This window comes from Archocentrus centrarchus, chromosome 19 (assembly GCF_007364275.1).
Source record: "Archocentrus centrarchus isolate MPI-CPG fArcCen1 chromosome 19, fArcCen1, whole genome shotgun sequence".
Classification (NCBI taxonomy): domain Eukaryota; kingdom Metazoa; phylum Chordata; class Actinopteri; order Cichliformes; family Cichlidae; genus Archocentrus; species Archocentrus centrarchus.
This window is the reverse complement of record NC_044364.1, coordinates 26453734-26470833: the sequence shown is the minus strand read 5'-3', so window position 1 is coordinate 26470833 and position 17100 is coordinate 26453734. Positions and strand designations below refer to the sequence as shown.

The following is a 17100-nucleotide window of genomic DNA, read 5'->3' as shown; positions in this document are numbered from 1 at the left end:
AACGTCCACATGGCTCTTTTATATAGTAAGGCCCTCCGAGAGTGAGCTAACCGAGTAGATAAAGTTTCCTTTTAACAGAGCCATAAGCTCCATAAACCTGCTTCAACTATGTTAGTAAGACTGACGACAAAGAGTGGTCAGAGGCATTAAGAGACATGGCAAAGATGGTGGTTGAAGTTTAATGGGGAAAGGCTTATGAAACTTTATTTTAGGACAAAGTCAGAACCATTTTTTAAAAATCATATTATGTCCAAAATAACTGCCCAAGTATAAGCCAGGCTAAACTTAGTTCTATCCTTGATTTGGACCCTCCCACCCAGTCTTGTGATTTTACTCTGCAGTGATTAGACATGACTACTAATATGCCCTATAAAACAGTTATTATAAACATAATGTGCAGCTTTATAACATTTATTAGTGCACTTCCCAGTATTTATGAACAGTTTCTAAAGTTTTCTAAACATTACATGCAACATTACAACCAACTAATAAGCACTTAGTAAACATTTATTCTCATTTCATTGTGACAGTAAAAAAAGCATCAACTGAAGTGTAATTAACTATCAGACGGTGTTTAATCTAACATGTTACCCTCAGTGTTCTGGTGCGTATAACAACAGTAAAAGAAAATAAGAAAGCCAAATGAAGAAATTAAAGTTAAGATATAAATCTAACAGACCCATCTACAATAATTAAAAGCTAAAATATGCCTGTAATTTGTAATTTGTATATAAAGAAAAGAAAAACTGAAGAGAAAGAAGAGTTCATTTCTGGATTTTTCATTGAATTATTAAGAATTGATCACTTCGTGTTAAGTGGATTTTTCTTTATCAGTCTAGTTTAATTTCTCACTAAACCCAAAAATGTATTTCTTTATAGTCAAGGAAAATAGAACAATGACTTCTTCTTCACAAAAAAAAAAACAACTGTGCAATATCTTTAAAATCAAGTGAGCTTGTTTCCATGCTACCATGTCTTTATTTCCATGTTCGATGCTGCTCTTACTTTGATGCTTCATATGTATAAGTGATTGTCGTGGTTTCTGTTCATACTGTATATGCTGAAAGGTTGAAATAAAGTTTCAAAACGTGCTGGGAAATACCTCATCAAATACCTTATGTCTGTTCACCTATTAATGAATGTGTTCCCTGATTAGACATGGCACACTTAATAATAGAAATTTAGCACCTGTATTTACAATATTGACATCACAGAAAGGCACATTTAATCATAATATAGCTAAGAAAATGGAATTAATAATTACTGACAGCCAACTCTAGAAACATTTCTGCTCTCTATCTCTTTTTAAACTCCACAGCTGTTTTCCACACGTCAGCACCCTGTCCCAGTGTCATCTCCTCTGGTAGAGACTCGAGCTCCAGCAGAGGTGGAAGGTCTTTCACCTCCAAATGGCTCTCTAAGGTGGACCTGATGCTGCAGAGAGCAGGGAAAGAGGACATGAAGAAAACAACTGTTAGCACTACATCCATTGTTGTCACCCTGAAGGCTTCCTATTCACCTCCCCACCCAGCTGCTGCTGCCTCAATAGAAATGACCTGTGGCTGAGGAGATGCAACTTAAGTAGCTTTCCTCTGACAGATGGCTGCCTGGAGGGGTCACGCTCTGCTCCTGGAAGTCAAAAGTCTCCAAATCCCAGGGGGGGTGACCTCCACACTTTACTCTGATAAAAGCCAGTGGATTCCTTTAGACTAGGGTGCTAATCTTTAAACTAACAAGAGGCACACTTATTAGAAAAAAGTCTAAGAATAGCTTTTGGGTAATCTCAGCTGTAAAAACATCAATAATGCAAATGTTTTTGTGTTGTTTTACCATTTGGTGTGCTACCTCCTACAACAACTATTCTCACAAATGGTGCAACTGGTAAGGTATAGCTCTTACTCCCAGTGTGCTTGGTAAGCCTGGTCAGGCACGGCGTTGCTTGTCTTCAGCAGAAGAATTTCATGCAGCTCCAAAGAGAAGGTGTCGACATCTGTGACAGCGAGGAACGCCTTCAGGCTTTTCCTCTGCTCCCCCGACAGCTTCTGCTGGAACTCAGAGGGCAGTTTCTGAAACGGATCCTGAAACATGATCATGAATTTAATTTAATCTTCTGGATGAAACTTGATTTCAGACAGACTTTTTTTCAGTGTTTTTCCGCATATCAGTGCTTCATAGCTGGAGAAAAGAATTCTTTATGCTCAGTTTTTTATTGGGGTCAAATTCTGGGCACCTGCTGTGTCAGACAGGACACACTGCAGCCGCGAAGAATTCACTCTCCACAGTGTGGTCTGGGGTCAGTCCCTGGCAGCCAGCAGGGGTCATGAGTAAAAGTACTGACTCAAAAACAAATGATGTGGTCACCATGGGTGGAGTTTTAAAGAAAGCTGGTAAAGCCATATAGTGCAAAACATTCAGTTGTTCATTACTTTTCACCACACTGAGGACATTCCATGAATTTTATGATTTTCTTCAAACTCACTTGCTTCCTGTTCAGCATCAGCTCAGATTTCCAACAAGTCAGCAGCTGCCAGGTGAATATGCTGTGTTCCAGTTTGCTTTCCACAAGACCCTAAAAAGAAACAAACCCATTTTAAAAGTTTTCACCTCTCAATCACAGCTCAAGAATACTTTAGATATAAGTGTTTATGTTTAGCTGCACATGAACGCAAATGGTTCATGAAATCTCATTATTGTTATAACCGACAACTCTCTGTCTTTGTAATGAGCTGTCATTTTAGTTCTAAATTTGTTTTTGCTTTTGCAGTTTACTTCCTGTTTTATTTTGAAGGCTAGCTCTGCAATTGATCCTTTTCAGTGAGACTGGTTTTTCTTGTTGCACTGCACCTTTAAGTCAAAATAAAGTTCCTTTATTTCAGTCGAGTTTGTGACAGCCATTGGTCCTCTTTTATAAAATTAACAGTATGACCTGACAGAAACTAGGGGAACAGGTAAAGACTAGATGCCACAGAGAGAAGGATAATTAGATACAGCTGAACTTGATCAGACACTAATGAGGATGTGAAAATAAAAGGAGGGATTTAAAAATGCACATGACAAACTAACCTTCAAATTAAAACAGGAATTAAACTTTTAGGGAGACCAAGAAAATAAAGTGAGGGAATGCAGGAGAAACAGAGAAGGGAAAACTCTGAGAAGTACAAAAAGAAGAGAAAAACCTTTCAGAAATTATAACTGAAACCACAACACACTTACATGGCTCCTAAAAGCCATGAACATGTCATCAGGATGAAAAGAAGAATTGTAAAATCAACCAAATCTGCACTGCAGTGTTTGACAGCAGGAATTCTACTCACATTATGTAAATAATGGGCATGCAAACAAAGTGATTGCTGAACATTTATGTGTAATTTCCACAGAACAGATCTGTGTCAAAACTTCAACCAATAATTGGGGTTTTCATAGAGAAAGGGTGCTGTAACACCTCACAAATCACAAAGATCAACAGCATCACATTCTCTGCATCATTATACCTTCGCTACAGTGCTTGAAATCTGCAGGCCCATCTGCAGTGAATCCGTAAGGTAGGACAAAAGCTGACCCTGGGCATCCCCGCCCATTTTCCCGAGGAATCGGAGGCCGATTTCCACCACAAAGACAGCATCACAAACATCCGTGTAAGAGCGCAGCACCATTTTCATGGCACTGCTCACCGAACCCTTCAGCGGTTCCTGCAACACAGAAGCTGTCAGCAGTCCGGAGGAGCAGAACATCAGGGGAAGAATTTGACCTTGAACAAAGTGGCCTCACAGAAATCCTCCAGAGGAACTATTGTGAGCATTCCTCAGCTGGCATTTGTCAGTTCCAGTTAAAACCACATAATTTAAATGGTTTTACCTGACGAATCTTTCCTCTGACTTCAGCTAGAACCACGGAGAAGTCCTGCAGGTGTCGGTTCAGGTACTTCGAGGTGTCCTGATTTAGACCAAAGAGATCAACAGGTCAGCAGACCTTTGGGTTTACCTGACATCCACATGCAGCTGTGGGATTATTTTAGATTCCTACCGCTTTAATAAGTGGTTTTCCAGCCAGGAAACGGCGGGCCAGCTCGGTCTGGATGCCTGGCAGGTTGTAGCTGCTGCCGGTCTCCCCACCTTTCTTCAAGGTGTACTGGCAATGGGCTAAAACCAGGGGCAGCAGCTCTCTTTCTGGGTGGCACAGTGTCAGCTGGGTTTCTGATATCCTCTCCAAAGGAATGCTGTACTCACTGAGGAATGAAGGTGAAGTCTAATCTGAGATCATCAGGTACTGGTGACAAAACTGTGTTTTTTATAGGCCTTTTGACATAATTACTTGCATAAGAAAGGACAGCACATCTCCAGAAAGTGCAACATTGTCACTGAGCTGATCGCACTCACTCAAGACAATGATTGTAAATTGTAAATCCACCAAATTCACCAGAGTGTTTCCAAAGCAGTTCTCTATTTGAGGATTGCTGATTAATCTGGTAGTTAATCAGCAATCACTTCATTCCACTTTTTTTAATCATGATGTAAACAGCAACATGTACATTACTTTACAACTCTGTTATTTTTCATCTTATGTCTAAAATCTAGCAGCAGTTTAGAAGAATTTAGTCCATTTATTGATCATTGAAAGTTACTGGCCACCTTGTTCGATCAGTTTTTTTAAATGCATCTCAATGCAAAAAGATTATTTCCCAATTAGAACAATTTAGAAAGCATTTTTATTTTTGATGTATAGTATAAAAAAAAAGCTCTCTGGTGTCAATTTAGTTACACCTCTAATTAAACAGTTAAGTAATTAAGGAAGATGATGCAGCCCTGCAGCCTTGATGCTAACTAAAAACACCCATGAGCCTTTGCAGCTGATATTGGACTGACCTGTTCTTATTACGCCTCAGTGTCCTCGCCTCTCTCACCAGGCTGTTGTGAGTCTCAGACAGGAAGTCGACCAGAGTTTGGAGGACGGACCCCGGTCCATGTCGACACGGAGTCAGAAACTCTCCCGAGCTCTCAGCTGTCACCTCCCACTTACACAAGTTCACATCCACACCCAAATCTGCTGCTACACACACACACACACACACACACACACACACACACACACACACACACACACACACACACACACACACACACACACACACACACACACACACACAGAAGCAGGACAATGAAGATGTGCCATCAAAACAACACAAAGTAACCAAGCTGAATTGTAAAAGTCTTTCTGTATAAATTCAGGCAGATTTTTCTGGAGGGATAATCTTCCCTCATGTCACTCTGACCTCTTCCCAAAACATTTGAATCTTTCTGCCAAGCACAGTAAAACAGTGCTCCTTTATATCTGGTATATTTTCACTCTAATGATTTTATGTGGAAGAAGTCACATATGTACACATTAACCAGCATCATATGATAACTTCACTTTGTTTACATTAAATATCAAACTGGTAGAATTCTTTCAAACTGGAGTTAAACATCCTTTGGAATCACATCTTCATCATCCTCGCTCTCCTCGACCTTGCTGCAGGTATTTGTGCAGCTGCATGTTCTTTGGCCCACTCTGACCAGTCTCTAAGTGTTCTAATACTGGACTCTACATTTTCCTTCACAACTGTCCGAATGAACCAGGATGAGGATTTTGGAAAAACGATGACCCAGACAAAAAACTCTCCCACATCCTAAATTGATCTACTTTCACTCACTGCTGCCCAGAAAATATTAAGCAGACAAATATATAAAATTTCACTCAATATTAAGACACCAAACACTGAAGACTTCCCACTGTTTATATTAAACACTGTGGTGGGAGACTAAACACCGAATAAACTCTTAGAATCTTTTTTAGTAAACATATAACTGAGTTGTTCTTATTTAATCGACTCCCATCAACCTGCAGTATGTTTGACTGCACATATTTAAATGTTCATGGATTGAATCACAAAATTTTTTTTTCTTCCTCAGCTTGGTTTATACTTTACTTAGAATATTTTGTCTATATACAATGTCATCTTGCATTTCTATGTTAAGGGGGTGTCATGAGTGTCCCAAAATATGATCATAAGGTGAATAACACCATTAACCTAATTTCCTGAAATGTTAGGGGTTTAAATAATCCAACCAAAAGAGCTCAAATATTCTCTCATCTGTGTGATTTGCATGCTGATATTTTATTTTTACAAGAGATGCACATTAAACACTCGGAGGCCTTAAAGTTTAGATGCAACTGGATAGGACAAATTTATCATTCAACTTTTTTAGCCAAAGCATGAGGTGTGGCAATTCTAATTAAAAAGAATATCTCCTTCCAACATATTTAAACTTATGACTGGTACTATTCTGACTGTGCATGTCACTTTCCTCAACTTACATGCACCAAATTTTGACAACCCCGTTTTCCGTCTAATACCTGATCTAGCAACAATGAATCTGATCTCCAAGCTTTGAAGCCTGGCTCACAGACCTCTCAAACACCCTGTATATGGAAAAAAATTCAATTTGAATTAGCAGGGACATTAAACAGATTCCATCAGATTTGGCAACCTTTTCTGGATCATATCAATCTGCAGAAAGGACTCTCATGACACCTCAATATCCTAATTGTGTTTGTATATCTATTTGTCTGTAATTCAAGTATAGTTTAACTAAAGCTGTAGATGACTGTAGGAAATGTCATGGAAATGTACAGGAGTTTTGTTTTGTTCTTTTTGTTTGTTTGTTTGTTTGTTTTTTCTCTGTTTTGCTTTTTCTCTCCCAGCCTGCTTTGGGAGAGAGGGGTGGGAAGAAGCGGGGCAACAGTTCTGGTTATCATTTATATCGATGTTCTGTTCTGTACACTGAAAATAAAATTTAAAAAGTACTTAAAAAGAATTACATATTTTAAGTTAATTAAGTTAAAAATTAACTTTTAAAGTCATTTTTTATTGTATTTTATATATTTGTATGTTTTGAATTACACTTTTTAACTTTACTTAATAAAATATGTTAGTGGAAATAGTTGCAGCTGTAACATTCATATTATTGGAAAGACATATAGTTTATAATATAAAATAAAATACACTAATGATTGTCAGACTGTACACTGTCCATTCATTCCTTGGGTTTAAATGTGACAGTAGAAATGTAAATGCTTACAGTTGTTTGCCACGTCTGCTCTGAGGCAGTTCCACACCCTGATGAATCTGTCCACTCGCTCAGTCAGCATCTTCTTCTGGTACCCTGATAAGGATGATACAGAAACTCAGTTCATGTGTGTGTGTGTGTGTGTATGTGTGTGTCTGTGTGTGTGTGTGTGTGTGTGTGTGTGTGTGTGTGTGTGTGCGTGTGTGTGTGTGTGTGTGTGTGTGTGTGCGTTATGTTGTCGTTGATGTGTAATCATAGTAGAAAGGCTGATGTACCTGCTGGTATCTGCAGTAACCTCTGTGCAATAGTCTGAGGTGTGGAGTGTGACGCCAGAGGAAACACCCTCAGCAGGTCAGACTGTAAAGCAGCCAGCTCAGGAAGGTGATGTAACTGCCGCACACAATGAATCTGAGAAAAATGCACAAACCCAGAGTTGTTTTTTTTAGGTTTTTTTTGGAGCTGTTGTTCCTTATCTGCGTTTAATGGCTCCACTGGCCTCAGAGATTTTTATTACCCCCTAGCCAAGAAGGTTATGCAATTGATTCGGTTTGTTTGTTAGCAGTTTTACTCAAAAATAAATAAAATGGATTTCAGTTCAATTCTGTTCATTTTTTATATAGCACCAAATCACAACAACAGTCACATCAAAGAGCTTTATATTGTAAGGTACAGACCCTACAACAAGATTTGTATAAAGATTTTCCAGACACTGGGCTTGGCCCAACTCCACATCCATATCCTCAAATATAAATCTTCATTTTTCTCAAGAAATATCACAAAATAATCCAGATATTAATTAACAGTATGGGGGTAGTTTTCAGCCTATTATGGTGCTTTCTTTTCTCTCTTTCCTGTTTCTGGACTGCCCATCCTGAACCTGCTTCAAACAGTTCTTACTATTAAATGGGAGCTTTTTTCCCTCCTCATTGTTGCTAACTGCTGCTCAAAGGCAGTTGTTGGGCTTCTCTTTATAATACTGTCAGGTCTTTACCTCATCATGTAAGTGCACAGAGATCAGTGTTATGAAATGGCGCTATATAAATAAAACTGCATTTCATTTCAACAGCAAAGACTGGAATTACAGTGTAATGCAATGTGTATGAATATTCACTGTTTGTAAATGCCTGTGTAGGTTCTCAGTCATCCAGGTCAGGGTAGTAAAGCCATCAGTCAAGGAGACTCAAAGAGTACAATGGCTTAACAGTCAAAAAAGGGGAGGCATGATTTTGTTGATTCATTGTAGAACATAACCACTGAATATGCAACCCCCTCAAAGCATAGACACAGTTTGTTGTTTGGACTTTTTGTTTGAAAACTGTGAGTACATGCTGATGCAACAGAATTTACACCTGAGACATATCAAGCAAACTGCTGTTATGCTGGCTTATTAAAAGCTGGCACGGTCCTCCTTTGTCTCTGGCGCTGCTTGCTGTGTTCCTGCGTGTTTGTGTACACTTGTGTCTGTTGTGTGTAGATCCCTGGAGGTATTGTCCTCTCTGGTTCAATCTGCTGCTCATAATTCAGTCACTTGTAGCATATACTGTATACATCAGCCTTCCATCCACTTCTTCTTGATTTTTGTTTCCTTACTCAATAAAATGTAAGGAGATCTTCCATTCAGTTCAACTTCATTTATACAGTGCCAATTCACAACAACAGTCAAGGTGTTTTAAACTGTAAAATATTAAAATATATGCTTTAAAATATTAGAAAGAGAAATCCAACAATCAGACAACCCATTATGAGCCCCAGTTGGTGACAGTGGGAAGGAAGAACTTTCTTTTTAACAGGAAGAGTCAGGTTCAGGGAGGGGCAGCCACCTGCTGCATGTTATTGGTATCTGACAGTGAATTATCAGTTTTTGTGTTTTCATGCTATGGTTAATGATGGCTTATTCTGATTTAGATGTAGTAGCTGAATTTTTACATTCAAATTTTGACTTCTGTGAAATGTGATGCACACTGGCCTGATGATGACTGATACCTTTTTAAGAAACAAGCTGAGCAGAGGTAGACGGCGGCGTCCCTGCATTTCTCCCACCAACTGAGAGAAGCGCTCCACTGTCATGATCTCAGGTAAAGTCCAGAAGGAGGAGTGGTGCGTTGGGCAGTTAGAGGGGAGAGACAGCATTTTCCCAGGATCCCCGAAGAGGAGTTTCATTAAGGGGTTTCCAGCAAGTCCATCATCAGCTCCGATTCTTTCCTGAGCTTCAACCAGATTGTTCTGCAAATCCTGACAAAAGGTAGAAGAAATAAAAATTTATCACCCCGAAGCACTAAATGTCTTTGTGTGTTAGGAGTCCTGCATCTAGTTTCAGTGTCAGACTTTACTTCAAGCACTGGGTTGATGGCAGAATTACAGATGAGCTTCTCCCACTGCTCCCGGCTTTGCCTGGAGGATAAATTGGGTCTTGCATTGCGGGAACCTACATTAATGTTCAGCAGAGTTAATGACACACATATTCTACAGCACCATTAGAAGCAGCATACATAAAGTCATTGTTGAATCACCATCACCTGCAGGAAATCTGGCCAAAATCAAATGAATTGTAACTGCTGTGTTGTCCATGTTCTTATCCAGAGTCTGGCCCAAAACCTTCATATCTTTTTCAAGATGTCGCCACAGGAAGTTGAAGACATCCGACGGCAGGGGGTGAATCAAGCCACCGACTCCCTACAACAAGAAAGATCAAAACAGGAGTATTATCACATGATACCACCCTGTAAAATCAGATATATGGAAACCCAGGGCTCAGGTAAAGTCTCACTCTCTGATTTTTGATGGCACCCTGGAGCATGGCGAGGTGGGTGAGCAGCCGCAGGATGCAGGACTGAGCGTAAGTCATCTGCCTCTCTGGGGCTTCAGACCGCTGATAAGCCTCTCCTAAAATGTGTCCTGTCCGAGTCTGATCTCTGACATTTCAGATAAACATGGAGGGATGCAAATATTAGATATACAGATATATAGGTAGGTACTGACAAATTTGCTTAACAAAGAAATACCCCGGCACTATCTGCTGTGTAAATCCATGTACTGGGACATGTTTTTCTCCACCAATTGGCATTCCACAAGGACACCTTGATCTAACCACTGGTCTTCCACACTATGGGACACATAAATTCTGTTAAATTCTGTTCTTGTGCTGCTGATTCTGTAATATAATTTACTTGTTAAATAATTTACTTTTAATTCTAGCATTAAGAAAAGAGTAATAGTCGATACCTCTCCCACAAAGCACGGATGTCCATTGGCACATGCTGAAGTGATAAAAAAAGACATATTTGAAAAGGTCTCAGTAACAGGAGTATCACAAGCTTCACAGTGTGAAACGCTTACTGTACTGCTGTAGTTGTCCCTCTCTCAACCACTGTCTGGCTTCACTTGTGTGATCATCTGGCATGGTTGGCAGGAAGGAGTTCTTGGAGAAAGAAGTAAATTGAGTTAATCCCTTTATTCCCTTCCTTGGGACTTCATCATTTAGCTAAATTTATGAACTCTAATTTATGACCTCATGAGACATTTTAAAAATCTGCAGAAACCTTGCCAAGCCTTAAAAAACAACAACAACAAAAAAAAAAAAAAACCAAGACCCTACATTTCACATAATGCAACCTGACTGCATCTTTTATTTCCTGGTTTTATAAAATCCACATGACATTCTCAGGGTCAGCCAGAAGACATTAAACTGTCATTCACAAGATGACGGGTGGGCCCTCTGATCTGTAAACTGATATAGTCAAGGCCCAGTATCAAATAAATAATAATGAATATATTGAACTGTGAAACATGCAAAGTAGAATAAAAAACAGTGTAAATGGTATAAATCAGGGGTGCCCAAACTCCCGACCCTCGGGCCGCTTCTGGTCCCGCCCCTACTTCCGGTGCACAAATTGATGTCAAAAATAACATACAATTTGGCCCTTTAAGTTACTTTTTTTGACATTTCGCTTAACCCTCTTAATTGGAGGGGAAAGCAAATGGTCAAAAATGTAACTTAAAGGGCCAAATTGTATGTTATTTTTGACATCAATTCGTGGACCGGAAGTAGGGGCGGGGCTGGAAGCGGCCAGAGGGTCGGGAGTTTGGGCACCCCTAGTCTAAATGACTGAGATAAAAAGTTTCTCACGTTGGCATTCTCAGGCTGGAAGGCTAACTGATAAAGAGGAAGTAGCAGAGGATTTTCACTGAGCAGCACAGAGTCCAGATGGACCAGCAGCTCCAGGAGGGTCTGCCTCTGAGCTGACAGATCCGGGCTCATATGGAGATGTGAACGTAGTCCACCAATGTGACGGGAAAGAAGTGAAATGCAGAAATCCCTGAATTCCCTCGATTTGATGTTTTTTCTGAGGAGCTCTTCCACCCTCGCTGTCTCCTGTAAATTCATGCAACATGCCAGATAACTGTAGTGGACATTAAAACTAGCCAGATAAAAATAGTCAGACTTTAAAGTTTAAAACTAAGGTTTTATAACTTGCAATCTGCACCACAGCTTGGATACGAGTCTTAACCTTCAAACCTTTATTCTGTACTATTTTTACCAAGGCCATAAATCTGAATGAAGTCTATTCTTTAACATTTACAAATCTTTAAAAAAGTTTAAAAAGTTCATTAAATGTGATATAAAAAATAAATTAGAGCATTAGTGTCTTTTTTTAGTCAACTGTGGCACCTCCTGTATGCAGCTAGGTTTCAGGGTGAGAAACTCAAAACAAACCAGAAGGTTTTTTTGTATAATTTTAAAGCCAGATGTAGACCCATAAAATACAGAATCAGTGCCTACTGTCAAATATCAGCGTATGACTGACATGACACAAGTGGGCTTTAGACAGTGACCTGTGCAGAGGGACATATGTTGGCATCAGGTGACTTGTAGCGACAGGTGATGTGTCTGAACAAGGCCAGTGCCAGGAAGCTGATCTGAGAACCTCCAAGTTTCTGCAGAGAAGTACAAAATAAAACAAATATTGAAGTGAACAAGCTGAAGCTAAATCAAGCTTAAGGAAGCTTGTTGTAAACAGCTGAATAGTGTGAAACCTCTGCTAGATAAACAAGTTAGAAATGTTAAAAAAAAAAGGTAGAATTAAAAAAACTGTTGAATGAGAGTTTACATGCTTCAAAGGACTGAAAGACTGGATACTGAAACTCTGACTTAAACTATTTGGATGCACACAGATCATCTGTTAGCTTTGAGAGATGCAAAGAGGACAAACAGTCCTACGATTTGAGGGTAAAATCATGGCTGCAGAGTGAAAACTGTGGACATAGCTGCAGTTAAAGGAGAAAAATTTCAGATGAATATTTTGATTTTTTCCCACTGACACTTGATGCCTCAACATTTCATACAATACACACCCAGTGCAAACTCTGAAACGGGTGGGAAAAAGCATGAAACTTAAAAGGGAATGAAAGAAAAACATAAAATATTTTTTTACAGTTGAAAACAAGTCAAATAGATTAACTTCTTGGCATCATTTTAAAGTCTGAATGATGTCTGTAGCTGAAAATATGTTGAAGTGGTCGTAAGAATGCCTTGAGGCAACTGTTTGTTATGATTTGGCGCTATATAAATAAAATTGAATTGAATTGAAGAGTAAGTTGAATGAGGATTTGAAAATTCTTTCCATTAAAATACATAGTAAAGTTTTTTGTGAAATAAAAGGATTATTGGAGGTGTTGGAGTTATGGTATAAATTCCATTCTGTTTATTATGAATTATCATATCTTCTGTTTGTATATTTTCTATAAGTTGTTTTATGTACATATGATACTGTTGTTTTTATGTTTGAAATGGAAACACGTGGTGACATTTTTTACAAAGGAAGTTGTAGTTAGAGAATACACACATAGGACACGTGTCTCGTATACGCCATGTTACATGCACATTCTACAGGATACTTACTACCATATATGGTAAGGAAAAAGCCAAGAATGTTGTTTATTACATGCTGTAAACTGCATTTGGTGTAACCCACGTGATCTTATTGTGAAAGTCTGAATAAAAGCGCTACGCAGGAAGCAGTCCTTTGGGACAGATAACTTCCGCTCAGCCGCGAGCTGAGTTCAAGGAACGGATCTCTGCTCCTTGCGCAAGTTCAAAAAGAGTTGTGTGTTTGTTCTCTGAGTTATTAAAATGATCTGAACCTATCAGGAGGAGAATAGATGGAAGGATGGAAGGTGAATATTTTAAAAAGTACAAAAGTTCAAAATCAGAAAAGTACAAGTAGACTGCTTAGAAAAGAAGCTAATTAATATCCTCATCCACCTCCTGTGATCTCTGGAATTTCCTCACCTGTAGCTCTGTCACAAAGGCGTCAGATTTGTTCTCCAGAAGAACCTGAGCCACAGCGTCTCTCATGGCTCGATAAGGCGCCCCGCAGCAAAGGAAATGATCCACATTAGTTGGAATTATTCTCTATAAGAAAAAAATGAATATTTTAGCAATTAATTTCTAAACACCCTGCTTAGGCTGCTGAAACTGCAACCTAGCCTTCTGATAAACGCATGGATGGATGGATTCTATGTTTGTAGATATTTTCTTACCTGAAGCTGAAGCAGCTTTGGAGGGAAGATCCAGCTCCAGGCTGGGTTGTTCATCAGGAACAGTATGCAGTCCATACCGGAGCATCTGTGGAGAGCTCGCAGCAGGTAAACCCTGAGCCAATCATTACGATTGTACTCACACACACCCCTCACCTGCAAAAGGTACCGATCAGTCTCCATTTCTCCACCTTTGAATGCAAGAGGAAAGAGTCATAATATCTGTAGCTCAGTAGGTAGAGCAGGTCACCTACTGATTGGAAGGTCAGAGGTTCGATTCCTGGCTACTCCAGGCTACATGCCAATGTATCCTTGGGCAAGATACTTAACCCCAAGTTGCTCTACGACCGTTCTGTCGGAGTATGAATGTGTGTGAATGTTAGTTAATTAAAAAGCACTTAGCTTAGTAAAAATATGGAAGTGCTTGTATGAATGGGAGTGCATGGGTAAATGTAAAAACATGTTGTATAAGCGCTTTGAGTACTCTGACTGAGTAGAAAAGCGCTATATAAGAACTAGTCCATTTACCATCCCTGTGATAATTACAATTAATCCAAATTCACAGCACTAGAGCAGTAAGTATCAAATTTCAGGCATGCATGTATACGTATATATATGTGACTAACACACCTTGAGCTGTGGCTCTCTCCAGCAGCTCTGCAGCAGTGCTCAAACATATTCTGAGCCTGGCAGTATTGAGCAGGAACTCTGCCGGGTCCTCCTGCCTATCTGGAGTCTGTTTCCTGGCAATCCTGCTCAGGAAACTGATTTCTGTTTCTGTTTGCTGGTCTCCACTCTGCTCCACTTCTCTTGCTTTGGAGCACAACAGAGAGTCCTGAGTGACAAACAGAGCACAGTTAGTTTAGGTTGTGTAAAAGAGGTGATGTTCTGAGAAATAATGTACAAAAGCTAAAAGTTGAATTCTCTCATATTGTGAAACTTCGGTAACCCTTTCTTTTAAGGTCCACCCTTAGGCCTTAACTATCCTGTAAGTAAATTTTAGTTATGTGGAATTACGCCGTAATTATTTTTAATTACGCCATAATTATTTTTACTATGGCTGAATTATTTTTAATTCTACCGTAATTAATTTTTAATTACGGCGGAATTGAAAAATAATTACGGCGAAATTAAAATTATTACGGTGAAATTAAAAATAATTACGGCAGAATTAAAGAATAATTACAGCGGAATTAAAAATAATTACGGCGAAATAAAAAATAATTCAGCCTTAGTAAAAATAATTATGGTGGAATTAAAAATAATTACGGCGGAATTAAGAATAATTACAGCGGAATTAAAAATAATTCAGCCGTAGTAAAAATAATTACGACGGAATTAAAAATAATTACAGCGTAATTCCACATAACTAAAATTTACTTACAGAATAGTTACGGCCTAAAAGAAAGCTTTACCGAAACTTCTGCTAAATTACATAAACAAATTACAGAGATATAAACAATATAGGTGAGAATTTTAATGCAATGAGCACCAAAGAGGAAGAGAAGTCTGTCTTTTTTCACCTGGAAGCAGTTGACAAACAGCAGGTAGAGTTCAGTGCGGTCTTCTTTATCAAGAAGATTCTCCTCCAGGTTCTTCAGGTAGGTGTGAATGTGAGCCTTTGCCTGGTCAAAACTAACAGATATTCTCCAATTAGCTAAAACATCACAGCCTGAAAGTTCTGGTTTGAAACTTTCCTGAGGTCTTGGTGATTCTGAATTGGCTGTAGGTGCAGGTGTGATGTGGATAAAGCTTGTTATCAGACTGTTGCTCTGAGCCTCATGCCATTAAACTCCATTGTTTTTCCTTTGGTGTAGGTATTCTGCCTGTTTTATGACACTGCCCTGAAAACTTCTTGGTTTTTAGTCTGCTTGGTTCTTACAGCCTTTCATGAGATCCCATCTTTGTTTTCTTGTTTTACACAGATTTCTTCAGTGTCATTCATACCCTCACCTGTACTGCAGCAGCAGTTTCGGGAGCACAGATCGGACCACTGGACTGTTATCCACACACTCCAGGAAGGGAGTGAGCTCCCTGGTCCTGTACACGTCTCCTGCAGCACACAAAGGAACAACTGAGGGAATGCCTCACTGCCACAGCTTTACTGGTTATACACATAATGTCAATGACAAATTCTCTCACTGACCATTAGCAGAGACGAGTAAAGAGAAGAGCAGCTCCACCACCCCTTCTCCAGGGCTCTGACCCTCTGACAGACAGAACCTGGACACCACCTCCAGGAAGAAGGTGTTACAGCAGAGTCTGATGGCTGCCTGCTGTTCAAGTGATGCCCTGAGCCACACAAATGTATACAATGAAACATTATACAGAAGAAAGCCTTCAGACTTTAATAACACTGCAGTACAGACTGACTATGAGTGAACATGAAATTATGAAATCCAGTGTTAAATTATGCAGCTCAAAAGCAGACGCTTCACCAAATATGTGGAGCGCCCTCTGTAGGAATGAAGCTAAATAGCACTAAAGACATAATACAATAATTTTACCCTAAGATTCAATAACATAATGCTGCCCTTTGTTGATTTTTATGGAGTTGATTAGTTTTCATTTTTGTCCCAGGTGGGTCAAGTGGAGCAGTGACAGGTGCTCCCAGGTAAAGAGGAAAACTGTTTTTTGACCTTGCATTGTGCAATATGCAAGCATGAGGATATGCTGAATATGTTTTTAATATAAAGTAATATCTTTAACACCTCAGTATAAACATATTTTTTCAGCCTCCTTAGTGGTATTTTAAACAAGTTACATGACCCACTACATATTCTGCATTATTTTTTCCCCACTCACTTGACGGTGGCAGAAACAGTTGGGTTGAAGTTGGGTGGCAGCTCATTCCTGCATTTAGGGCATCGCCTGTGTGCCTGAATGCAGCGCTGGAGACACGGCAGGCAGATAACGTGCTGACAAGGCAGGACACACGGGTCTTTGAGCTCAGAGAGGCAAACTGGGCAAGAAATGCCAAACCTTCACAGAAACAAATCATTATAGAGGAATTATATAACTGTAAAATAAGATCTAGCAAGATATTCATTATCTGATTTTGTAACTTAGAACTGATTTAGTTTGCTTAAGATTAACACATGGGTCTTAAAATTACTGTCAAATTAAGCAACAATCAAGTCTTGTATAGAAAGAAGTGTTATGTAGGCAGAGTCTGACCTCAGATCTCTGCTGATGCACTCATCATGGAAAGAATTGAGGATGCGGATCAGCTGCTGCAGTGTGTCCACACTTCTTACATCAGGAGACTCATGCATCAACTGTTAGAAAATCAGAAAAGAAAATCATCTACAGTTAAATCTCTTAATGGTTTAAAGTGGCTTAAAATGACCCTGAACTGCGCTCCAGCACCCTCAGTAATGAAACCTGACAGACAGTTTAATGCAGCACACTGGCTCAGTGGTTATCACTGCTGGTTCATTGCAAAAAGGGTTCTTCT

General features: G+C 39.4%; 1 protein-coding gene across 1 annotated transcript in view; it reads right to left on the bottom strand.

Moving 5' to 3' along the window:
• Positions 1 to 179: 179 nt before the first annotated feature.
• rnf213b (ring finger protein 213b) overlaps positions 180 to 17100 on the bottom strand; it is a 42022-nt gene continuing 25101 nt past the window's right edge. The window contains exons 40-65 of the mRNA XM_030754540.1: positions 16821 to 16921; positions 16449 to 16625; positions 15790 to 15935; positions 15597 to 15696; positions 15167 to 15278; positions 14274 to 14478; positions 13647 to 13834; positions 13396 to 13518; positions 11940 to 12041; positions 11233 to 11478; positions 10443 to 10524; positions 10329 to 10363; positions 10109 to 10209; positions 9874 to 10018; positions 9623 to 9779; positions 9437 to 9531; positions 9090 to 9338; positions 7382 to 7514; positions 7119 to 7202; positions 4863 to 5046; positions 4024 to 4225; positions 3856 to 3933; positions 3492 to 3689; positions 2480 to 2569; positions 1900 to 2078; positions 180 to 1434 (exon numbers count right to left, since the gene is read on the bottom strand). Coding sequence (XP_030610400.1) covers positions 1296 to 1434; positions 1900 to 2078; positions 2480 to 2569; positions 3492 to 3689; positions 3856 to 3933; positions 4024 to 4225; positions 4863 to 5046; positions 7119 to 7202; positions 7382 to 7514; positions 9090 to 9338; positions 9437 to 9531; positions 9623 to 9779; positions 9874 to 10018; positions 10109 to 10209; positions 10329 to 10363; positions 10443 to 10524; positions 11233 to 11478; positions 11940 to 12041; positions 13396 to 13518; positions 13647 to 13834; positions 14274 to 14478; positions 15167 to 15278; positions 15597 to 15696; positions 15790 to 15935; positions 16449 to 16625; positions 16821 to 16921 — 3651 coding nt within the window. The 3' untranslated portion in view covers positions 180 to 1295. The remainder of the gene's footprint in view (positions 1435 to 1899; positions 2079 to 2479; positions 2570 to 3491; positions 3690 to 3855; positions 3934 to 4023; positions 4226 to 4862; positions 5047 to 7118; positions 7203 to 7381; positions 7515 to 9089; positions 9339 to 9436; positions 9532 to 9622; positions 9780 to 9873; positions 10019 to 10108; positions 10210 to 10328; positions 10364 to 10442; positions 10525 to 11232; positions 11479 to 11939; positions 12042 to 13395; positions 13519 to 13646; positions 13835 to 14273; positions 14479 to 15166; positions 15279 to 15596; positions 15697 to 15789; positions 15936 to 16448; positions 16626 to 16820; positions 16922 to 17100) is intronic.